General features: G+C 40.8%; 1 protein-coding gene across 4 annotated transcripts; it reads right to left on the bottom strand.

Annotated features, from left to right (window-relative positions):
- Positions 1 to 3,519: 3,519 nt before the first annotated feature.
- LOC108278103 (casein kinase I) lies at positions 3,520 to 24,004 on the bottom strand. 4 transcript variants are annotated; one of them, XM_017491259.3, is made up of 12 exons: positions 23,862 to 24,004; positions 18,356 to 18,996; positions 15,938 to 16,007; positions 14,136 to 14,284; positions 13,686 to 13,920; positions 13,305 to 13,390; positions 12,513 to 12,597; positions 11,282 to 11,430; positions 10,864 to 10,947; positions 8,823 to 8,924; positions 5,598 to 5,704; positions 3,520 to 4,002 (listed from the first exon to the last, which is right to left on the bottom strand). In XM_017491259.3, exons 2-12 carry the CDS (start codon positions 18,596 to 18,598, stop codon positions 3,948 to 3,950), a joined length of 1,365 nt encoding a protein of 454 aa, XP_017346748.1. In that variant the 5' UTR covers positions 18,599 to 18,996; positions 23,862 to 24,004; the 3' UTR covers positions 3,520 to 3,947. The 4 variants fall into 4 exon arrangements, with proteins under 4 accessions (XP_017346748.1, XP_017346746.1, XP_017346747.1 ...); XM_017491257.3 differs by lacking the exon at positions 8,823 to 8,924; XM_017491258.3 differs by lacking the exon at positions 8,823 to 8,924 and having other exon boundaries at positions 11,282 to 11,427.
- Between the last annotated feature and the right edge of the window lie 1,557 nt (positions 24,005 to 25,561).

Raw genomic sequence — 25,561 nt, 5'->3', positions numbered from 1 at the left:
AAACAATCAGATCTTGGGAAAAAAAACTAAACAAAACAAAAACAACAACTGTAAGTTGAATAAGTAGCCTTATTGATCATTCATTGGTTGCCTTCTTCTCTTTTTTTTTTTTTTTTACATGAACCTGAGCAATGCTGTAATAAATATCCGATCCTGAATAAATATCATTGCGTGAGCCGGGGAAGAAAGAAAAACATTTCATATGGATGTAAACCATCCTACATTCTCAATCTGATAGACTTCCTCCGTTTCTCTTTACAAACTCACGATGCGGAGAACGCACGGAGATGGAAACCAGCCGGGGACAAACATCCGAGAGCGACGCCGTAGTGTTGAGCGCTTCACTTACAAAGGCACAAACTATTTCCCAGATAACATCAAATCTAACGTGGAGAAATGAAAAGTAACAAAATAATTATAAGCAAACATCAGACGTGTCCTTCCGTCCTTTCAGGAGAGATGAGTCTGGCATAGAAACGATCCCGTATCCAGGTTTTATTTCTTTTACTTTGTGATCGCCGTCAACAATGCCAATGTTTTATTAGATTTTTTTCCCCTCGAAAGTGCAATTCACAAGAAGAGAGATCCCACAGCCCCGCTTCAATACTGTTTCCAATGCACTCGCAGTCTTGCTCGATCGTGACACCGTGTTAAGTAGCTATAAACGTTAAAAAGGAGCAATAAAATATTCTTTTATATAAATAGAATGTTTAAATGAGGATCTGTGGAGCCAGGAAGGCTATCCTCGAGTACTATAAACCAAAACAATAAAAGTTGCTTTATTGTATAAAATGGTGAATAATTAGCTTTGGTAATGCAAGTTGGTCCAATGAGGACGTACAAACACATGACACTTAAATAAATCGAACAATAATCAAGAAACAGTGAATTAATTAAACAGCTGATAAACGGTCCTTGTTTGGTAATTCCACACCCAGAACCTAGCTTGCTAACATTAACGTAAACAGCTACCCGTTCATCCTTACATATTTACGCCTCGAGGAAATGATTTCCGAGAACGCATAGCCTCCGGACTCCATGTATAACCCGATTTTTTCGGAACGCCACAGTTACGGTAGTTGGCACGCTCGCTATCTTGCTAGAATCCGGAACATGATCGTATGTCGTTCACTAGAAACAAAACCAACGCCACGTCTGAGAAATAAATAAAATGTAAACATATGTATTTTATACAATATTTAAAATTGTGGAAGTAGTATGTAGCATTAGTAGTATTTTTCCTGTCTGCCCCCCCCTCTTTTCCTAAAGCATGACTTAAATTCCTTGTAATTACTTTAGGATATCTAAAAGAGATTGATATATTTAAATATCTAAATGAGGGAGGGGGGGGGGGAAACATCCGCAGTAATATGCTAGCTAGTGAAATATGTATTAGCTAATTATAATGCTAGTTAACAGAACTTCCTAAACTTTACCCCAATATACTGCCTGTCTAGTGGGCTAGCTGGTGTGCTAGTTAGCCAGCAGAATGAGGTAAATGTAAGAAAGTTCTGCTAAGTAGAGGTAAACTATGTTAGCTAGAGGTAGAGAGATACTACAGAGTTCCGAGCAAAAGGATGATAAAATGAGTCATATTTTTTAAAAAATTCAGGTTTTTGATTTAAAAAAAAAAAAAAAAAAAAAAAAAAAAAAAAAAAAAAAGGATTTAAATCAAGTTGTAGGAAGACGACTAGCATGGAAGTCCAAAAAAAAAGTCCACTTCCGTCCTGTTAGCTCGAGATTATCAAGGTCACAGAATAAACCACTCAGAATCCACGTTAGCTCACATGCTAATGTTAATATATTCTGATAACTATCCCTTTAGTTTTACCTAACGTTCAAACTAGCAAACACTGAGATTTTGCTCAATTTTACGCAAACTGAATAAATAAAATGTACTTATAAATGCAGCTTTATATTTTCCTAAGTTTTTATTACAGCATTCAAATATATTTTAAAGAAAAACGAACAGAGTGACGTGTATTAATCATACAGCCGCCTGTGCGGTGTTTAGCGTCTACCATTTCATACTGGAGCTTAGAATTCGCTGGATAGGCCACGCCCACAAGAGCGAGATCATTGACTGGTTGCTTGCTGGTGTGAAAGCAGGATTAGTGTTATTGTTTCTGTGGCATTATTGTTCTCATGATGCCGAGTCGAGTTTTACTGAAATAACAAACTAAACAATTAGCCGAGGACATCTGAAGATGTAGCTTTGAATTGATCAACTGCTAAAAATCAACATTTTATCAACTTTGCTATCGCAATAACGGCGTATCACGTAGTCGTGGGATAAACGACTGAGAAACCGATAGCTGTTAGTTAAACTGATAGTTGGATAAAGTTAGCGAGATAGCTTGATGAAATTAGCTGGATAAAGTGTAGCTGGATGAGGATAGCTAGATGAAGATAGCTGGATAGATGAGCGAGTTAGCTGGATGAAATGATCTAAAACGAAGTCATAAATTAAGTTCATCTGGATGAGGTTAGCCGGAAAGCTACCCTTTAAGCCAGTATATATATTTGGGCTGTAGTTGTGAGAAACTGACAGCTGAATAAAGTTAGCTGGGTAAAAGTAAAGTCGGATAAACTTCGCTGGGTATCTACCCTGTAGCCTTTCGCATCTTGGTAAAGTTAGCTGGATGAAAGTAGTTGGATTTGCAGTTTGCTCTGTGGCTACTGCTTGAACCTTAGGATAAACTAACGAGAAATTTCTAGCTTAATAAAGGTTAGCTGGATATGTTAAGCTGCAAGTTTAACTGGATGGCTACTCTACAGGTTACGCATCTATTTGGGCTGTAGTTCTAGTATAAACTAATGAGAAATTTATAGCTTAATAAAGGTTAGCTGGATAAGGATAGCTGGATAGGGTCAGCTGGATACGGTGAGCTGGATAAGGCTAGTTGGATACGGTGAACTGGATAAAGGTTAGCTGGATAAAGGAAGCAGTAAGTTCGCTGGATGGCTACTCTTCAGCCTTACGCGTCTATTTGGAACTCTTGTGATCTTAATAAAACAACTTTTGACGTATCTCAAGTTACAGGACAGAACAATGCACTTCCTTGGACTTCCGTAAACAACTCAGGAGAAGTACTGCATCTTTGTTAAGTTATTTTAGCTAGCCAGCACATTGTGAAGTAGACATGACTGTGTATGCGTGTGTTTATTTATAATATATATTATTATTATTATTTTATTTTTTAAAAAAGGTGTAACACCTTTCTAAGAAACTCAGCTACGGTGTTCTTCCTGTTGAGAAATCAAAACACGGTCAGGGGAAGTGGGTTATAAAGCCGGTGTGTGTGTGTGTGTGTATTAAAAACAGTATTGAGACGAACGGCGTGTCTTTCTCTCAGTCTTCCACAGTACATGAGTCCAGCCACTGTGCTACATCATCCATGCTGACAGGAAAAATAAAATAGGACACAAAAGAGAATTTAAAAAAAACTAAAAAGAAGAAAAAACAAAAAAAAACAAAACAAAACACTACAACATGAATAAAAAGGTTCGACTCAGGGATAAGCAGAGCTCCAAAACATCTTCATTTTAAATTACATTAAAAACAAAACAAAACAAAACAAAAAAACCCAGACAATTTACAGAAGCAGAGCGATTCCGGTTTGCGTTCCCGGACGTTTCCGGACGTTTCCTGACTCGGAGCATCACAGTCTGTAGTCTCCTCCCCTCAGTTTCTTACTTTGATCCCATAAAATTAAACACACTCATCGTTTAAACATTTGCTTTAAGTCCTCTGATAATGTGATCTAAAATACAGGATTAAACTGTCCATCTGCGTTCACGTTCATATCACTCTCTCACTCACACACACACACACACACACACACACACACACACACACACACACACACACACACACACACGATAAAGGAGCGCTCCACACTCCAGTCCTCTCTCTCTCTCTGTCTCTCTCTCCACCCTTCCACTCTTCACTTGTGCCGCTGCAGGCCTTTCCTCTTCCTCCGCTTAAAAAAGCAGCAGCACCTGAAAGAAGTCAGAAGGTGTCGATTAACGTTCCAGAACAGCAGCTCTGACAGATCGCACCTTTATATTAGCACCTTATCGTTTCTATGGCAACAGCTCGTTCACAGGGACGTGTACGGCGCATGCTCCACGTTAAAAAAAAAAAAACAGAAATGAGTGTAAAAAATAAATAAATAAAACATGGTGCGAGATGGTCAGTACGGTGACGTCTACGGTGGAGATGGAACATCTTCAGGTTTTCTGACATCTTCGGGATGGACGAGTTTACGCTTTACACTTTCGGTCTTATTCTTATTAACTTCACACACAGAGAGAGAGAGAGGGAGAGAGAGAGAGAGAGAGAGAGAGAGAGAGAGAGAGAGAGATGACGGGAAGCTTGTGAGGGAGCGACTGTTTAAATGCAACTATAAACGGATAAGAAGCACAAGGCGTGACTCCTTAATAAATCAGTTTGCTATGGTGTAAGAGGAAGAAAACACTCCGGAACATTCTGTTTAAATTCGTCTCTACCTCGGTATATCCTCAGCGTGACCGAGGAAGAGGAAAGAAATGTGTACGATGAAGGAGATGATGAAGATGGTGGTGATGATGAAGAATGTAAAACTAAATGTCATGATTTATTTATTTTGAATTATTAGAATGAAATAAAATCATTACGCCACAATAAACGTAAACTTCTTTTCCTCAAGGACCAAAACATTCATCCACTTATTCATATATTTCTTTCTTTCTTTCCTCCCTTTCTCTCTCCCCTCCTCTCTTTTTCCTTTCCATCCTCCTCCCTTTCCATCTCTCGCTTCTCCTTTCTCTTTCTGCCCATTTCCTTCCCTTTCTTTCTTCCGCCTTTCCTTCTCCCATCCTTCCTCCCTTTTTCTCTCTTCTCCTTTCTTTTCTTTCTTCCTCCCTGTCTGTTTCTCTCGCTTCTCCTTTTATTATTTCTTCCTCTCTTCGTTTCCTCCCTCCCTTTCTCTCCTCCTCTTTCTGCCACTTTCATTCTCTTCTTCTTTTCTTCCATCCTCCCCTTCTGTCTCTCTCGCTTCTCCTTTCTTTTTTCTTTACTCCTCCTTCTCTCTTTCTGCCCTTTCTTCCTCCCTTTCTCTCTCGCTCCTCCTTTCTTTTTTCCCCCATCCCCTTTTTCTTTATTTCTCTTTCCACCTCTTTCCCCCCTTCCTCTCTCTTTCCTTCTTCCTAACTTTTTTTCCTTCCTCTCTCCCCTGCTCTTTTCTTCCTTCCTCCCTCTCTCCTCCTTTTCCTTCATTCTTTCCTACTCTCTTTTACTCTTCCTGCCTCTCATTCCTTCTCTTTCTTTCTTACCTCCACTATTTTCTTTCCTCATCTTTTCCTCCTCTCTCTCCCCTTCCTTCCACCTCTTTTTTTCCCTTTCTTTCTTCGTTCCTTCCTTTTTTCTCGTCTTACTTTTCTTTCTCTCCTCCTCTATTTATTTAGACCTTTCTTTCCATTTCCACCTCCCGTTCCTTCCTCTCTTTCTTTTCTAAATATCAACATTAAATCACATCTATGAATATCTGGGTTTTCCTGCAAGTTCTTTTTTAATCAGATACAAATTCTGCTGAAACGACAGACAAAGTGCTTACTTTGTATCGTCGGTGACCTCGACCTCAGCAGGAGCAGTGATGGGGGCGTTCGAATGACCCGCTGTGGGATCGTCCGTGTTCACTTCGCCGTTGGTAGAACTCATGACCTGAGCATTTAAAAGTAAAAACAGTATAAGCCTTTAGACGCGTGTGCACTTCTGTATAGAGCTCTGAGACACATTTATTATTACCACACAACACCATATTACACGGACCCTCCCATTCATTCCGTATAACCGGCTTTAACCTGCCAGTCACTTATTTTCCACTACTTTGGGCCAGATTCTGACACTGCACTTCGGCGCCTCCTGCTGGTGTACAGCGGTATAGAGTTTGTCCTGCAGCACCGGTAACGATCTTAATCACGAAAATGTCCGTCTTGTCCGACCCTACACTCAAAACAATTCCAACTCGGACCGCCTCATATGACCTCGTCCTCGTACCAATCGTACGGTGGTTGCGGTCTGCTGTTACTTCAGTTACTCCATGTTTACTGTCTGACACGCGACGACGGAAGGAAAACGTCTAATGCTGGGCTGGTTTTTATCCTGTCTGACTTAACCTGTGTGTGGAGACGTTAAGAAGAAAAATAAAGCTTAAGTAAAGAAGGAAGTAGCAGAGATCGCTGGTGCCTCTGCGGAGTGTACGTAGCTAGCACAGTTAGCTTGCCAAATAAACTCTTTTTCATACTGATTATTTATCTTGTGTTTAACTCGCTAGCTTCACAGGATATATCTAATGTACAGGTACTTACTTCCACATGTCCATAAGAGACTATAAATAATAGATAATAAATAATAAATAATAAAAGCGATAGTGTGACTGCAGGGTTAAACAGCGACGTTAAAAAGCCCTATTCAGACTGGATTAAATTCACACGCGGTCACTTCCTGTTTTACTGCTGCAAGTCTATCACTTTATTTACATCTGGATCAGCCATGTCAGAGTTTTCCTCTTCCTTACTCTCTTCCTTTCTTTCGCTCGATCTATCTCTCTTTCTTCCTTCCGGTCTCTCTCTCCTCTCTTCCTTCCTGTCTCTCTCTCTACTCTCTTTTTCTTTCCTTCCTCATCTCTTGCTCCCATCCTCTCACTTTTCTTGCTCCCTTTCTCTTTCCTCCTTTCTTTTCTTTCCTTCTTCCTCTCTTTATTTCTCTTTTTCCTCTTTCCACCTCCCTTTCCTTTTCTTCATTCCTTCCTCCATTTCTCTCCCTGTCTCCTTTTTCTGTCTTTCCTCCTCCTCTCTTTATTTCTTTTGTTCCTCCTCTCTTCCTTCCTCCCTTTCTCTCTCCTCCTCTCTTTTTCTTTCTTCCTCCCTCTTTGTCTCACTCTCTCTTTCTCTCCCTCTCCTTCTTTTCTTTTCTCTTTCCTCCTCTTTATTTCTTTCTTTCTCTTTCCACGACCCTTTGCTTTCTTTCCTTCTTCCTCTCTCTCTCTCTCTCATTTCTTTTCTGAAGATCAATATTAAATCATATCTGTAAGTGTTTTTCTTCGTCCTCCTCTGAGCGAACTACAGGCTGGCAGTTTTTCACTCGTCCTCACTCAGCGCTTTACTCCAGATACGCGTGTGTATAAGCGCCCCTCACCCGGACATTAAACACTTCCTGCTTTCTGATACGCTGAGATTATGAATTGTGTTTTCCGATTGTTCCTGGAATTTTGGTTCGACCCAAAATGAAATAAGCTCCACCGCCTCGCCTCGCCTCTACTCTGGCGCTTCTTCCACCCCCTTGGACGCCATGTTCTGAACGGAGCGTGATCACGTGACCGACCGCATGACGCAAAGATCAATGTTTTCAGAAAATACAACCTGCTAGACTCTCTCTCCTCACTCATGCGGCCGTGTTACTGCCGTCCGGATGTGTTTCACAAAAATAAACAAAAACATATTACAGTCTGTCTAGATGAACTAATCCAATCCGAACAGGGCTTTAGTGTACAACTCTGCTCTGAAATACTAGGAATCTGGGAATGTGGATGAAACAGCGACCTGTGTGAAACCTGTATACGTTACAACCTGACCATTCAAACAGGGATTCATTAATGAGTTCAATAAATTAAGGATTAACCCCGTGTTCTTTTGTTTTTTTTTTTGCTGGTGCGAGCGCCGGGTCACGGCGAGGTCACCAGATCACTAAAAGTAAAAACTGATCCTTAGAGAGAAGCGAGGGAGAGGAAGGAGGAAACACAGAAGGAAAAAAAAAAACCCCACCACACACACACACAGAAAAGAGGAAGCAGAAAGAAGAAGGAGTGTGTGTGTGTGTGTGTGTGTGTGTGTGTGTGTGTGTGTGTGTGATAGTAGCAGATGCATTTTATTTCTACTCCAGTCTAGGTGTGGGTACTGCAAGTAAAGCAAACACGCTCTCAGAATATTTATTTTTTAAAATACTTTTACAGTTAAAACTATAACAGTACTGTTTTTTTCTGTGTGTGTGTGAGAGACAGAGAGAGATAGCGTGAGTGTGTGTGAGAGAGAATGAGGGTGTGTGTTTGTGTGAGGGAGTGTGTGTGAGAGAGATTGAATGAGTGAGTTGTGTGTGAGAGAGAGAGAGAGAGTGAGTGTGTGTGTGAGAGAAAGAGTGAGTGAGTGTGAGAGAGAGAGTGAGTGAGAGTGTGTGTGTGTGTGTGTGTGAGAGAGAGAGAGTGTGTGAGAGAGAGGGTGAGTGAGTGTGTGTGTGAGTGAGAGCGAGGATGTGTGTGTGTGTGTGTGAGAGAGAGAGAGAGAGAGAGAGAGAGAGAGAGAGAGTGAGTGAGTGAGTGAGTGTGTGAAGGACACAAGCAACAGCAGCATAATATGTAGTCTCGGTGAAGGGGTAGGATTAGAGTCCTTTCACAAGTCACTTGTCTATTGTAGAAACTGGTGTGTGTGTGTGTTTGTGTATATATATGTGTGAGTGAGTGTGAGTATTTATGTTTAGGATGTTTTTTGATCACTTGTCTGTTATAAGACGCTGGAGTTCCTCATCTTTTTCGCTACGATCAATCATGAACCGCGTCCAGATCGCCGCCGTGACCTCATCAGAGAATTCCGTACGAGTGCATGAGCACAAATATTGAAATGTTTTGAAACACATTCTTTTAGACGGAAACATATTTTGTAAGAGCCGCAGAGGAACAGCGACGTACAGAGAGAAAGCGTGTGAGATTGACAAAGATGCTAAGCAAAGCAGCGCACTCACTCACACACATGTACACACACACACCCCCCCACACCCTTCCCAGTACCTGCACAGAGCCCCCCAGCCTATCAGCGGTGAGATGCGAGCCCAGGAGCTCCCTGTTGGTCACAGGAGTCGGCTGGGATTCACTTCCTTTTGGTTCAGGAGACTGGGGGAAGGGGGAAGGGGCGGAGGGCGGGTGTTATGTGATCGGCGATGCGAGGGTGTAAAAGGAAACAAAACAAAACAAAATAAAAATAAATTTAAAAACGCAGAAAGAGGAACATTTCCCATGCAGAAGCAGAGCGCTCTGGCTAACAGAGGACAGAGAAAAGAGGAAGAGGAGAAAAAGAGAAAGAGCCCGACGTGCAGAGAGGCGTGTGGGGACCTGCTCAAACACTCTGTGTAAAGTTCATACACATGAAAACATAGCGTGAATATCTCTCTCTCTCTCTCGCACTCTCATTTCCTGTAAATGACTTGGAAACGATCTTGGCTAGTTTAGTCAGGTGACCAATCAAAACAAAAAGGATGATCGAGGAGTGGAACATGGTCGGAAAACAAAATTCACAAAAAAAACTAACCGACTCGGAAACTTTTAAAGAGCTTGAAGAAAACCCAGAGTTTCCACCCAGCTCGTAAATACGACTTTGTGGTGGCGTTCAAGTCGTAACTACGATCTATCCGACATACACGAACGCACCGATACACTCTCTCTCTCTCTCTCTCTCCTGTCAATCAGAGCGACACCAGCCAATCGAAGGCGTCTTACGATTTCCTCCGAGTGCGATACGCAGATCGAAAACATGTGAAAGGTTGGATTCACGCTGGCGTCTCGGAGGAAGCACATGCTAGCCTTCACGCTCCCCGCTTGGTTGATCTTGTGTAACACGGGGTTGGGAAAAACATGAAAGAAAACCCCCACAAAATATCCACTTAGAAAATAATTAAAATTGAAACGATCACAGTATTAGTTTATGAACGAGCAAACTGCCACAGAGGAGCCGACAGTGCTGATAAGAAAGAAAAAACACAACCCTAAGTGTATGCGTATGTAATCAACTGTCTATGAACGTAGTGAAAAATACATTTACTGTTCAATCCACTGACTTATTTATAGCTATTTGTAGCTGTGAACATCAACACAAGAAAAAAAAATATATTCAAGATAATCTCTTTTTAAAAATAACGTACAGTTAAACCCATTGTAATTCCTCCCGCTCACATCCGGATAGAAGAACCGATCACATGATCACGCCACTACGTACAGCGCATTTCTCGCTGGCGTTAATGTGCAGAAAACATAACGTTTTTCCCCCCCAGATGTGCGTCATGCAACACTGAGGGGGAAAAACATCTGGGTGACTTCCACCTAGCAGCGACCTTCTCTGGCCTGATTAAACATTATGTTTTCCTTGCCCTTTCATCCCCCCTCTTGCATGGACAGAAACGTGAGCAAACGTCAAAAGTGAGAATTTCTTCGTGATGCACCGCTACGAAACCCGACATAACCCCAAACATTTAACCTTCCTATTGTGTACGAATAAAACCACCCGTGGAACCGAATGTGGAAACGGGTCAAACTGACCCGTAACATAACAGGAGGGTTACACCGATGTCTAATCTACAGCCACGCACTAATCGGTAACGGTTATGTGTTATAACTCACTCATACAGAATTTTCCAAGCCAGGAATTTTACGTAGCCGGACCGTCACGATTTTTTTTTTTGCTTAGTTGCTATCTTCGTTTTGATTGGTCGCCCTTACCGATCCTACCGTCAGCTTTCACGTTAAAATATTTCAGAACACCTGTGTGAATACAAGAGAGTGTATAATCTGCCCTAAAATAAACAAATGTTTTTAAGAAGAAAAAAAAAAAAAAAAAAAAAGATATTTGGAAGAATAGTCAGCTCTAGAATTATTGGCACCCTTTGTAAAGACGGGCCAAAATAAATAAACACGGACACGGTTAGATGTGTAACAAAATGATACTTTATCCTTATTATATATTATATATACACTCTTACAGGTGACGCTGACAGTAATCTTAACCGACACTTATTTTAGTGCGTACAGTAGTGAGGAGTGTGTGTGTGTGTGTGTTCACCTGGTTTTTGGTCTGCTGCTGTGCTTTATCTCTGCTGCCGGACTGGATCGGTGCGTCAGTGGGAATGGGTCCTATTGGAGTCGGCTGAACAACCATCACAAAAAAAACAAACAAGATTTAAAGGTGCTATATAAAAATAAAACGTTTATTATTATGATTATTATTATTACTATTATTATTGAGATTTAAAGTCGCAATGACCTTTTTTACCCCCCCCCCCCCCCCCGGTGGCAGAAACGGGCTTCCACAGATAAATAAGCACCCGAACATCACGTTTTACAATTTCAAAGACGGCATTACCGTATTTTTCGGCAAAAAAAAAAAAAAAGTGTCTCGATCCAGAATATACGGTAAAAAGCCCAAGTGAATATACGTTAGCAAACTGTGACATCATAAAAAGTTCTCCTTCGGGCCGTACCAGAGTCTTGCCGACCCAGTCGTACTCGTAGTCGAAGACGTAGCCGTTCCTGTCAAAGAGGTCCGTGAAGAGTTTGCGCAAGTAGTCATAATCCGGTTTCTCGAAGAAGTCCAGTCTCCTGACGTAGCGCAGGTACGTGGCCATCTCTTCTGCACGACACAGTGACTTTATTACTCAAAAACCAATAACTGTGTGTTCGAGAATAAGCATCTGGGTATTTTCATCCACAGCGTCCGCGATAACGCTTAACAACACGATTGTATCGTACGCAAGGAAAATTCAACACTCGTGTTACGAATGCTGTCGTTTCCATAGCAACAGCTCGTTCACAGGGACGTGTATGGAGGACGCAAACAGATTATAAAAACCTGTGTAATAGTTGATACGGTGGGATTTTTTTTCTTTTTACGAGGAGACTTTTATGGAAGGAGTCTCCAGTGTCAGAGCTTTTGTTACAATCAGGGGTTAAGCTGTAAAGCTAAGAAGTTTTCCGACATCTTCAGGACAGACGTTATATTGTACGAGAGCGGCCTCTAGAGGCGAAATAAAAACTAATCGCTGACAAATTTTATTGTGTTATGTGAAGTGTTTCGTTTTTTTTAATAATTTTGGACGTCTCTATTTTTATTTGTTATTTAGAGCGTTACTTTTTGGTTCAGTTTGGATGCACATGTTTAATTTACTTTAATATTTATTAACAGTTAATATATATTTATTTCATTTTTAAAAACGTACAGTACATTTTCACGGTACAGTCAGTACGGTTTATTTAGTTCAGCAGTGGTGGCGTGGTGGGTTACTGATCTTAAGGTCGGGGGTTCAAGCCCCAGCACTGCCAGTCTGCCACTGTTGGGCCCTTGAGCAAGGCCCTTAACCCTCTCTGCTCCAGGGGCGCTGTATCATGGCTGACCCTGTGCTCTGACCCCAACTTCCTGACATGCTCGGGTATGCAGTGTATGTGTGCTCAATAAAGACTTATCATAATCATTATCATTTCATTCAGTATTTTTTTTTTAAAACTAATTAATCGGGTGATTAATAGGTTATCGGTAAAATCAACTATCGACCTCTAGCATCTACCTGCATTACAGGGGGTCACTGGATTTGCTCTGTAAGAAAACAAAAGAAGAAAGATAGACAGGCATCCTGCGCTAAGTGTTACTAGACTGGTCCTGAAGGAACATTTCCACCATCGTTAGTCACTCTATCATCTCTGGTCGATGGAACTGACCTGGGAAGCTCTCACAGAGCACTTCGATGGGAGTCGCTCTTTTGGTGTCTCCTATTTTCTGATAGCGCTCTTTCAGCGTGTCGGCCTAAAAGATTGCAAAGTTGAAGATAAGACCGTGAGACAAGAGGAAAGTGAAAGAGAGAGAGAGAGAGAGATAATCAGATTCTCATTAACAGTGCCACCAAATGTCACATTGTTTTTATACTCGCTTCTGAGAACTTTACTAAAAAAACAAGCTACAAGCAAAATATAAAAAAATGACAAAAAAACCCACAAAAACAACCAAACTTTCACTTTATTATTATTATTTTTTAAACGAGGTCAGTCGACGGTGTTGATGCAGCTGGTGGTTACTCTAACCGAGATACGACACAGTGACTTAATCAACGGGATCACTTAGGGGGGAAAAAACAAAAAACAAACACCATTGGTCAGGAAAAATTCCCCGCTGTTTAGAAAGAAAAACACATTACACCTTTATAACATTATGTTGTTTATATTTGGATCGCGATCACGTCATCTGTACTAAGCCCCTTTTCAAAAGACAACACTCGGACGACCTTGGATTTCTGTGAGCTAAAAATGATAATAACCAATCAGCGAAGACACGCCACTCTACACAAAGCAAACAAATTCTGAAGGATAACACCAAAGTCCCGCCCACAAATATGCCGTTTAACTTGGAGATACGTCGAGAAGAAAAATGTTAAATGACAGGCTCTAAATGTCATGTGGCTGCATGAAACGGTGCCTTGTGTGTGTGTATTCATTCATTTCGAGTCATCACTGTACCTTCAGGCCTTGCCAGGGCAGACTGCCTCGCAGGAAATACATGAACATGTGACCGAGCGCCTCCAAGTCATCCCGCCTGCTCTGTTCTGCGGGAGAGAACACCACGACGTATACGAATGAGTGAGTGAGTGTGTGAGTGTGTGTGAGTGAATGAGTGTGTGTGAGTGAGTGAATTTGAGTGAGAGTGTGAGTGTGTGAGAGTGAGTGAGTGAGTGAGTGTGTGTGAGTGAGTGTGTGTGAGTGAGTGAGTGAATGTGTGAGTGAGAGTGTGTGAGTGAGTGTGTGTGTGTGTGCGTGTGTGTGTGATGCTCTTGAGATTGCAAAACAAGTCAGTTTAAAGCAGCAAACAATACCCGTCCTGTATATTTCGTTTCTCCGTACCTTTGCCCAGGTGAGTGTTGATGCTCATGTAGCGCGCCGTGCCCGTCAGGCTCTTGTGTTCCCGGTACGGGATGTGTTTTTTGGTCTCGGGGTCGATGTACTCTTTGGCCAGGCCGAAGTCGATGATGTGGATGGTGTGCTGCCGTTTGCTGCCCGGCCGGCCCACCAGGAAGTTCTCCGGCTTCACGTCTCTGTAGATCAGGCTGCGGGTGTGAACGTACTCCATCCGTGTTATCTTGTAGAAACATTCCGAACACAACGGATGCTCGCTAAACATTTACGTAACTGCAAGCGGCAGCGCTGTCAAACATCTGGAATATTTACTGTTCATGCTACATGGTAATGAACGGTCGTGTTGATCACTATTTCGATGCACTGCAGATGATGTCACGGGTGACAGATGTGCATGCGCGCGTGTGTGTGTGTGTGTGTGTGATGTTGCAGGCTCACCAGCTGTATGGCGATCATGAGCACAGTTTTGAGAGAGAAGGTTCGGTCACACAGGTCGAACAGATCCTCTAGACTCGGCCCCAGAAGCTCCAGCACCATGGCGTTATATTTCCCACAAGGACCGAAGTAGTACACCTGAGGAACACCCTCTGGGAACACACACACACAAACACACACAAATTAACAACACAAAATTTGGTTACAATGTATAAAAACAAGCAAACATTGGACTCAGCATTAGATCAGAAAGGGGGAGGGGCTCAACTATATTATGTATTTATAGCTATATAAATTTATATTTAAATATAACTTTATATTATAAAGTTATATTTTGACTACCGATGGTAATGACCCACTTTAATCAGAACATGTGTGCAACATTCTGAAGATTATTTCGGTGTTATTCCTACACGCCTGGCGTACAGAAACACAGCGTCGTGTTTTTTCGGTTCTGTCTGATCGGAAACCCCACACGTTTCCGTCGGCGTCGTCCAGACGTGAGCTGTAATCTGTCTCCGGTCTTATCGCGTAGGACGAACACACGAGGAGCGTGCGCTGATTAACACCGCGCTCAGAGGAGGAGGATGTGGAGAGTGTGTTTATAGCGTGAAACTGCCCCAAATCTCTATTCTACATCAACACACACCATTCCACAGAAACACAGAGAGAGAGAGAGAGAGAGAGAGAGAGAGAGAGAGAGAGAGAGAGAGAGAGAGAGAGAGACCCACATCCTATACACACAGTCCGGCAGATTGTATTTTGATTACCCTCATCATCATCATCATCATCATCTGTTCTTGTTCTATTACTCAGTTAATGTTTAAAAAAAACGACAGCAGGAGAAAACCAGAAATCAAGGACACTAGAAACAAGAAAACAGCTTTGTTGGAAATAAGAAAGAAAAATTTTTTAAAGAGGAAGAAATCAATAAAGATCGCCTGAGAACAAGAAGCAAGAAAGCAAACAAAGAAGAAAGAAAGCTGGAATGAAAGAGAAAAAGAATCAAAGAAAAAGCAAGCACGAAAAAAAAAGCTAGAAATGCAAGAACAAAAAAAGAACGAAAGCGAAAAAAAGAAAGAAAGAAAGAAAGAATGGAAGAGAAAGAATGGAAGAAAAAGCAAGCAAGAAAAAAAGCTACACACGCAAGAGGAAAACAAAGAAAGAAAGAACGGAAGAAAAGAAAGCTAGTAAGCAGGCAAGAACAAAAAGAAAGGTAGAAAGACTGAACACAAGAAGGCAAAAAAAAAAGTAAGAGAGAAAGAAAGCTACAATGGAGGAAATAAAGAATGGAAGAAAAAGCAAGAAAGAAAAAAAAGCTGGAAATGCAAGAACAAAAAAAAAGAAAGAAAAATCTAGAATGAAAGAAATAAAGCAAGAAAGAAAGAAAGACAGAAACAAGAAAGCAAAAAAAGAGAGAAAGAATTGCAGAAATAAAGAACGAATGGAAGAAACGAGGGCTAGAAAGAAAAGCAGGAATGAAATGAGAGAGAAAGTAAGAAAGAAAGAAAGATAAAAAGCATGAACAGAAAAGAAAGACAGAAAGAAAGAACGGTTGCACGAGAGAAAATATAAAAACGGAAGCGGCTCAATAACGAGCGTTGGTTTGGCCATTCTTCTTCTTCCTCTGATCATGATGATGATGATGATGATGATGATTTTGCGGTATTAGAAGGGAGGTATTCGGCTGTTTAATCCTGCTGAGGTCAGCCTGAGCTGAGAGAGACAGAGGCAGTGCAGGAAACGCTTCATAAACAGGTGTTAACTCCAGGGGACTGTGTTGAGGGAAATGAACACGGACTCACCCGAGGTACCGAGCTGTTTGTAGAACCGGTACTCCAGATGGAGCTGCGGCGCTCGGGATTTAATCGGCTCCTGTTCGGGGGAAAAGAGCGTTAAACGTGTCGACGTCTCCACTGCAGAATGTGTAGGAATGGACGTTAATATAAGCAGCTTTATATCATCCCTTATGTCTCTGATGCGTGTGAATAACAGAATGAACACGAGTAACGCGTGTCGGCACGGGCCGATTACTTTAAACAGAAATAAACCGATAGATACGGTTTTCAACTCGTCTTAGCAGCAGCGTCGAAAGAAAGAGAATGAATTAAAAAAAAAAAAAAAAAAAAAGTAAACGTAGCTCCAGTTTAGAGCACACTTTATACGTACGTGACATTACGGAAAACATCTTTCCTTCTTTATTCACTATTTGAAGTTATAGCTATAGTCAGGGATGAGAGCAGACGTGACGAAAACGCCACATCTCGGTTCTCGAGGACGTTTCTGCGATACGCGATACGTTTCACGGCGTATAGTTTGGCTAACAAGCTGACGGCAAAAATGGAAATAAATAAATAAATAAATAAATAAATAAATAAATAAATAAATAAAACAAGAACCGAGTTTGATGGCGGGTTTGTTCAACGGCTACAAAAATGACATTTTAACGCTGAAAAAAAAAGGGAAAATAAAAAGAAATCTGAAGAAAGAAAAAAAAAAAATTTCAACAACAAATCAACCTTAATCGTTTTCACATTAACGTTAACATTTTACTATTTATTTTTCAAAGATTTAAACTACAAGAACAAAATTCTAACAACAAATGCACCCAGTCAGTCTGTATGTGCAGTCTGTACAGGATTTCACAGTTTTTTCTTTTTAAAAGAATGTTCACGCTTGATTTTGCTGCTTTTTTTTTTTTATTATTGTGATGTGGCTTGCAGAGTTTTCTGTGCTTTCTTTACGGAAAACTAGTTGAACTGGCGAAATTGCAACTGTGCGGTCTTTCGCGGTGATGTTTGTTGGTAAATGAAAGTAAATGTTGCATTTGATTTGGAGTCTGGAGGACGAGTGGAGAGGAACAGAATCCGAGTTGCTTGAAGTCCAGTGTGAAGTTTCCACAGTCAGTGATGATTTGGGTTGCCATGTCATCTGGTGTCGGTCCACTGTGTTTTCTCAAGTCGAGAGTCGATGCAGCGTCTACCTGATGCTTCCATCTGCTGACGAGCTTCATGGAGATGCTGATTTCCTTTTCCAGCAGGACTCGGCACCTCCCACAGCGCCAAAACTTCTAGTAACTGGTTTGCTGACCGTGGTATTACTGTGCTTGACTCGCCCAGCCGACTCGCCTGACCCGAACCCCATAGAGAATCTATGAGAGACCCCAGACCCGACAATACAGACGAGCTGAAGACCGCTATCAAAGCAACCTGGGCTTCCAGAACACCTCAGAGGTGCCACAGGCTGATCGCCTCCATGCCACGCCGCATTGACGCAGTAATTCATGCAAAAGGATTAAAGCTACGACCGAGTATCAGTGCATAAATGATCATACTTTTCACAAGGTCGACGTTTCAGTATTAGAAATTCTTTATTCTAATATTTAGAGATACTGGATGCTTGATTTCCGTGAGGTGTGAGCCGTAATCGAGATTAAAACAAAAAAAGGCTCGAAATTTTTCACTTTATGTGTAATGAATCTAGAATATATTAAAGTTCCACTTTTTGAATTAAATTACGGGAAAGACTTTTCCACGATATTCTAATTTTTTTTTTTTAAAGTTACATTTTTATAGTGCTTTACTAGACACTCAAAGCGCTTCACACTGGTGTGTAGCATCCACCTGGATGATGCGATGGCAGCCATAGTGCACCAGAACGCCCACCTCACACCAGCTATTAGTGGATAGCTGCACCTTTTTCCAGATGCACCTGTATATAAGTTTACATGAATAAACTTTCAAAATGTAACGTATTTGGACAAAATACAGGGACATAATTGAATCATGATGTTGAAGTTATATCGCCACATCGCCCAGCCCTAATCTCTAGCACAAGTCTCTAGTACAAGTTCAGCTAATTTTAGGATTAAGTAACTCGTCTAAATATTCGGGAAATTCGCGATGCATCGTTAAGCGATACTGGTACCGGTCCAAAATTCCACGCTGAAATCCTAGCTACCCGATCCAAGCAAACTGATGTAGGTCATCTTTCAAAACCAATTCGCTAACGTTTGCGCATTTCAGGGCCACTGTTTAAACCGAAAAACCTTTACAGAATTAAATAAAAAGTTCCCTGACTTGATTAAAGTCGATCACTAAGTCGTTTCAGTATCGTTGAGTACCGAGAAAACAAAACAAGTTCTCGTTCTCACCGGGGGGGATATAAAAGGGTATTGATGGCTGTGCACCCGTACCAAAAAAGCTGTAGCACACGGTTCTTACCAGTTTTATGGCTACGTATTCGTTGGTGTAGAGATTCTTCCCGAGCCGAAGTTCGCCGAAATTCCCGCAGCCGATCTTCTTCCCCACGCGGAAGTTTGGTCCGACCATGAGCACGCCCGAGTTGGGCGCCGAAGTGCGACCGGTGTGACCGGACCTGCTCCCTCCGGTCTTAGACATCTTCTTCCCTTCCTCCGTGTCCCCTTTCCCTCCACCTCCACCGCCACCTCTCTTATCAAAATCCATAAGCTTGTGATACCCCGGCCTCTCCACGGTTACGCCGCTGCCATACAAACCACACAGCCACCAAAACGTCAAGCACAACAGGGGGCAAGGGGGGAGGGCGGAGGAGGAGGGACGAAGGAGAGGAAGATATGCAGTACGAAGAGAAAACCTTCAACGTCGACCGTCTTTAATCGGCCGTACGAGTACGTCCACGGAAAATAACCATCCGGTTCAAAACGCAGGATTTCCCGAGTTTCAAAGCAGCATCTTTTTGCTTCGCCATCAGGATACGATCCTAGCTACTGGACTTGAGACGCGGCCCAGTCGAGGGTCCCGTCCTCGTCGCCCCCTCCTGGTGAGCCGGTGAAACTGCGTCGCTCATTCCTCGGGTTTAGAGCCAGGAGACGGTTTACGAGCATCTGCAAGAGAAAATAGAGCGGCTTTTTAATTTGTTTTATGGATGTGCGTGGTAGACTTAAACCTCTTTCACACAAACGCTCTTTTTTCCCCCGTCCTACATATAATCCTACGAAAAGCTTTTTTGGTCACGGCGGGAAAAGAAAAAGCTCAGAGGGACGTTTTTAAATCTCCCGACCAATCGGGTCACTGCCCTCAGACGTTGGTGAGGAAACGTGAGCTGATCTATGACTAACAATTTACACACGATATGAAGCTAATTTACCTTTTATTAACATAAACCTGGAGGGAATTTTCGTTTGGTTTGTTCTATCAAGAAAGGGGAAAAAACCATTTACATTCCAAGGTTCTAAAGGCTTAAGAGGTTATAATCAGGCTCGATTCATATTCACAGAAGACGAATCAGACTTTCTTCCTCTCCGCGATAAGCTCAAGCTTAAATCTTTAAAAAAAAAAAAAAAGATTCATAACTAACTAATAACTAGTTATTTAATCATAACTAACAAGCTGCTTAAGCAAAACAATCGACGTGAATGGTTTGAACCTGGAGTCGATTATCTTCCTATAACAGCACATTCTGAAGTGCTTTATTCCTCTTATACCGAAGGTTCTCAATAATTATTAAAGTTTTTTTTATTCATTGAAGAATGACATGCCGTGCTCTTTATCCATTTATAGTTACATTTAATGTTGTGGAAAAATCCGAGAAACAACTTAGTTCCTGTTCTCAACTGAGAAACATGCGCAACAAAGTGTAAACTCCTCGGTCCTGAAGACGTCGGGAAACTTAAAGCTACAGCGTTACCTCTGACACCGGAGACGCCTTCCCATAAATGTTAAATAAAACGTCTCCTTACAGAAAACGTCACCGTATCAGCGATAAATCCGTTTCCCATGGAGCGTCCGCCGAGCTACAGTCAGCACAGCCGATCTAGAAAACTCATCAAGACCTTCCGACCAATCAGAATGCAGACTTCAACAGTGCTGTGATACCACCCTGGAAGGACTCTGGAGTTTTAAAAAGGACAGCGATCTGCTCGCGTCTCTCTGACCAAAGCGTAAAAATACGGCGAGAATAAAGACGTGGTAAACCAGAAATCACGATCAGAGCCTTCTCGATGAGAAAATATTCATTTTGTGCTTGCTCAGGACAGAGGCTTTGTCAGCGCAACGGCAGAAGTTTCCTGAAATGATCGCAGTATCGTAGACAGTCGTCGACAGTCGTACTTCTACAGCAGAAGATGACGATCGTGTTTGCAGATTGGCGTCTCAGAAAGCACATGATAATCTACAGGATATGATGTACGATGTGCTTGGATTAACGGCTCAAAGACCTGCCGTCAGCACAAGAAATTTGTGAGCGCTGCTACGACGCTCGTCTGAAATCCACCAATAGGAGGATGACGTGAGGCAACGCCGATCTCACACGACAGCTACAAATGTGCTAGCGGTGATGGAGAAACGTATATAAAACACACACACACACACACACACACACACACACACACACACACACACACATATATACATATATACATATATATATATCCTTTATGCAAGCCTGGTTTCTGCACGAGCTGATTTCTGGGTCTTATGAATAGAGCTGCAACAACTAGTCGATAAAATCGATAATAACCGATTATGAAAATTGTTGTCAATGAATCGCGTTATTAATTAGACGGTCTGCGTGTGACACGGGATGCGTTTACTCATGACGTTACTTCTGTTCCGAAAACACGCCTCGGAGAATAAATACTGAAGTTGTGTCCTAAATGACGTATTATACACTTACACTATGCACTAATATATATATATATATATATATATATATATATATATATATATATATGGACATTTAATAGTGCCAAACATCCTCAGGGCAAAATGGCCTGCTGAATTACATAAATTGAATAAAAACATATCGCAATGACAATACTGGAATTTCACTGCCCAGCAGTATGACACAAATTGAAGGGTAAAAAAAAAAAAAAAAAAAAACAGCAATAACAATGCTTGACTTTGTTTCCTCTTCAATTCATTGGGCTTGTATATTTTGATTGAAAAAATTCCAGCATTCAAAATTCAATGCACACATATTCACCTTCCTAAAGTATGGTTCCAAAATATTCAGTTGTTAAAATACCATCTTCATTATTCATCAGGTAATATTTCAACACATTATTTTTCAACGTCACAAATTCAGGTCTTAAAATTCCAATCTTCACATCCGGGTCTCACAGGAAGAGCAATGGATTGCCGATACTATTGTAACATGTTACTCTGGGGCGTATGTCGTATGGAACTTTAGAGACTGTCCCTTAATTTGCGCATAGTAACATAGTAGTTACTATGCGCAAATTAAGGGACCGTCTCTAAAGTTACATATGACATTGTTATACATGTTTCTAACTTCAATAGCATTTGAAGGGGATGATAAAACCAACCGTAAAGTGTTCATCTAGGTGTCAGCTATAACGCACACCTTTTAGATTTTTGATATTTAATTAAATAAACTGTCAAATCATATCTAAACGTTGTGATGTTTTTATACCGTATGGACATATACACAAAATATACCATAGTTTAAAGCTAAATAGCATTTGAAGAGAATGACTTACAGTCACAAAACAGTCACACTGGAAAGTGTTCCTGTAGATGTCAAGTATGATGCACACCTTTTAGATTTTTGATTAAAAAAAATACTCTGCTCTGATTGGTCAGATGTCCCAGTCTGTTGTGATTGGTTTACCGATGTCAACGAGCAGCCGATGAAGAGCAGAGGTGGGGCTTTTTGTTACAAACCTAGGTAGGTTAGTACAGGAAGTAAAGTCTGGAATCACTAACGACTCATTTCAGCTGTTCAGAATCGCTTCCTTCTTTTCGATAACTCAGTTTGTCGTGCGCTTTGATTTTTTAAACTTTCAGACGTTTTTACGTTCACAAACAGCTACGTATAGAACACACTACATGAAAGGTAATATTTGAAAAACCATAATAGGTGCACTTTAAAGAATATGTTCGTCAGAAGACAAAAACGATTTTTTCACATCACAATCCCAACATCTGAACATCCTTAAGATGAAAAGTTTGTCGTGCTGTCAAAGGGTTTACGCTACCATACCCTACCTTTATCACACCCTTCATGCTAAAAAAAAAAAACATGCAGGAAAAAAATACAAAGTTCTTTGGTTTGTTGCGTTTTAACATCACGTGATAAGGTCTACGTGCCAAAGTCACTTCGTTTTGACGAAAGATTAAAGTAATGGCACCCTCACATTTGGAGACGTGTGTGGTGTTTTTTTTTTGTTGTTTTTTTGCACAGACCGGCTTCTGAATTCAAACAGATTTGTTAAAATCAGTATTCTCGTTACCCTAGAAACTAAAATTACAACATGTTGTGTTACCATGTCGTCTAGTGAGGTAACGGCACTAAAACTCGATTTTAAAACGAGTAAAGTCAACGCGAAATAGGACAAGATATTGTTCAAATCATCCTAATATGCAAATATGAGCGTTGGTTTGCTAAAGAAAACATTTCTGATCTCCGTAATGTAAAATAATTATCCGTATACATCTTTGCAGAATTCATTTTATTAATTATTTCTTAATATATATGTTTGTTTGTTTTTATCTAATTTGCTACGGTTATTTAGTTAGTTAGATCATTTTTAAAGCAGTAATTCCTCAATAAAAGATAAAGCAGCTCCTGAACCAGATGTCTTCCACTTTAATAACTTTGTTTATTCATTAAATAAACAAAATTAAACATAAAAAAACAATAAATACAAATAATAATAAACTTGCAACAATAAAATCTAATAAACATGTACAGACATGTACAACATGTGTAGGAATGAGGGAAAAGTTCTAGATGCTAGCTAAATATCGAACAGATTGCTTATTTACGATTAATTATCAAATGCAGTTTGTTTATCTGGCGATATTAACAAATATTGATCAAATTATAATCTAATTATCTATTTAATCAGGTAACTTATATAACAGGTTTAGCTAGGAGGCTAGTTTAGACAGAGAGCCGGTTAGCAAGACAAAACAACAACGGTGGATTTTGCCTCCATTTTTAATATTTTACAGCAATTTGACCTGCTTATTTATTTATTTTTTAAACATGTGCATTTTTTTATGTTTTAAAAACAATAAGACAAATCCAACTCTCTGCAAGATGCTCGACTCAGCCTTAGCAGCTAAGCACCTAGCAAAACAGCTACAGTTTTCTAGAATTAAATAAATATAAGCAACATTTCAAATAAAAGTAGAGATGTCAATCCAACAAACGCTGAAATTTTTAATAATTAATTTTTAAAGCTGAATGTTAATATTATCCAAACTCACTTTTGCATTCATATGTGGCCCACGGATTTGTTAAACTAGCAAAGTTCAAACTAGCATAATTTTTTTTTATTCCATCCGTTTTCCACAAAACCCGCCTCCTACGACGGGATTGGATGGTATCTCCATTCATAAGAAGACTATCCAATTAAAATACAGCGCGCCGGATATTACTAACCAATCCTGGCTCAGAAGGTGGAGTTTGTCGGAATACGGATAGGGGAAAAATAAAGCCTAGCTAGTCAAGACAGAAAGCAAAAAATAGTAACTGGAGACATTCGCAAAATGAACAAAACTTTAAACACATAAAAACAAATAGCGTCTGTTTTCATGCCACATGCATAATATTGTAACTGTTAGCTCAATATAAAGCTAGCACTGTAACGTCAGTTAGCTTTCAATACCGGGCAACTCCTTAAATCCGATCGATGCAAAAAATATATATAATTCTGAAATTAAATTCTAAACCTCATCCATCAGGTGTAAACATTATAGAAGAGATTAGACAGCTTTTTACCTAAAATCGTGCATTAGAAGTTTGTAACAAGTCCCGTTTGTGTCGTTTTTAACACCCAATTTCTTGAAGCCATTTTCATTTTCTTCGCCTTGACGGTCGCCGCTCGGCTGCTAGCGCCAGTTTTCTTACGCAGCGTCCGGCTCTGTTCAGCGGCGTACGCTGGGAAACTGGCGTAGTATGGCTTTGTGAATCCACTCCGCGTAAAGCTACGCGAGAATCTCTATGGTGAAGTTAATAAGGTCGCAAACATGTAAAGAGCCAACTTAGAACATTGTGTACTTTTAGAACCGATTATAGTTCAATTAAATGAGATAAATCATGTAATAATAAGGAGAGATTAATATGTAAAGAAAAAAAAAACATGGAATATAAAACTTTAATGATGACATTTGCCTTAATAAGCAATCATTACTAATCTGTCGAAATATCGGATCCTATATTTGGGGTTTATTCTCATTATCTCATTATTCTTCAAATAGACAAAATGCAGACTGGATTACTCAAATTTTTAGTTTATGTGTGTGTTTGTATATATATAGTATGTAATTGAAAGTACCTCCTCTGTTTTGGTTGTATAATCAGCATCACACAGGCAGGTCCGATGACAGCCAGTCAGTTCAGTCGTCGTCCAGCATCATCAAACCGCAAACGCCATTCTGGGGTCTGTAGATGCTGCAGTCATGGATGGTATCGCTGATTGTCTGGGGAGCTCCACAGGGCACCGGAGACTGATGAGGCAGCACCAGGCATATGGAGGTACCGCTGGGTACAGCCAGTGCCAGATCTGTTGGTTGAGATTGATCCAGGCTCCTTGTGGGAGGATGATCCAGCCTTACTCGACGGCTTACTCCCAGGTGCTTACTCCCAGGTGGCTTACTCAACAGGGCGGCAATGTAGTCTCGCGGCTGCTGAGATGAGGCGGACTACATATTGTTCCAGGTTGAGCTGATCCAGTCAGGATGGAATTGGTATACCTCCTCTGCTTTCCATCCATCTGTTTTCTGTACCCCTTATCCTACACAGCGTCATGGGGGAGCCTGGAGCATATGATCTCTGGCTATAAGGGGTGGGACACCCTGGATGGGGTGCCAACCCATCGCAGGGCACAATCGCAAACATATTCACACACCACGGAAAATTTGGAAATGCATGTCTTTGGACTAGGGGAGGAAAGTGGAGTTCCCGGAGGAAACCCCTGGGGAGAACATGCAAGCTCTGTGCACAGATGATGTGCATACATATATGGTGGTCTAATGGTTAGCACATTTACCTTGCACCTTCAGGGTTGGGGGTTTGAATCCCTCCTCTGTGTGTGTGTGCGTATATAATATTAGATTTATACAACCTGAAACAAACTCTTTAAAAAGTCTGCAAACATTAGTGCACAGTTAGTTTATATTTTTGAAAAGAAAGTAATTGTGGCATGTGCAAAAGTTTGGACACCCTAATAAGTCAGTACTTAGTAATACCCCCTTTGGCAGATATCACAGCACACTTCTGTTCTTGTTTTAGGAATTTTCACCTACTCTACGTTGTTGAAAGCTTCTAGCTCTGAGATGTTCTTGGTCTATCTTGCAAGCACTTCATTTTTAAGATCTACCTACATATTTCCAATAATGGTTAAGTTATTGGACTCAGAGGGCCTTTCCATAAGCTTCAGCTTTTTGAAATAGTTAATGGTGGATTTTAGGTATGTTTTG

The sequence above is a fragment of the Ictalurus punctatus genome, chromosome 17 (assembly GCF_001660625.3).
Source record: "Ictalurus punctatus breed USDA103 chromosome 17, Coco_2.0, whole genome shotgun sequence".
Taxonomy (NCBI): Eukaryota; Metazoa; Chordata; class Actinopteri; order Siluriformes; family Ictaluridae; genus Ictalurus; species Ictalurus punctatus.
Note: the sequence above shows the minus strand (reverse complement) of the source record. Positions and strands in the feature narration are given on the sequence as shown.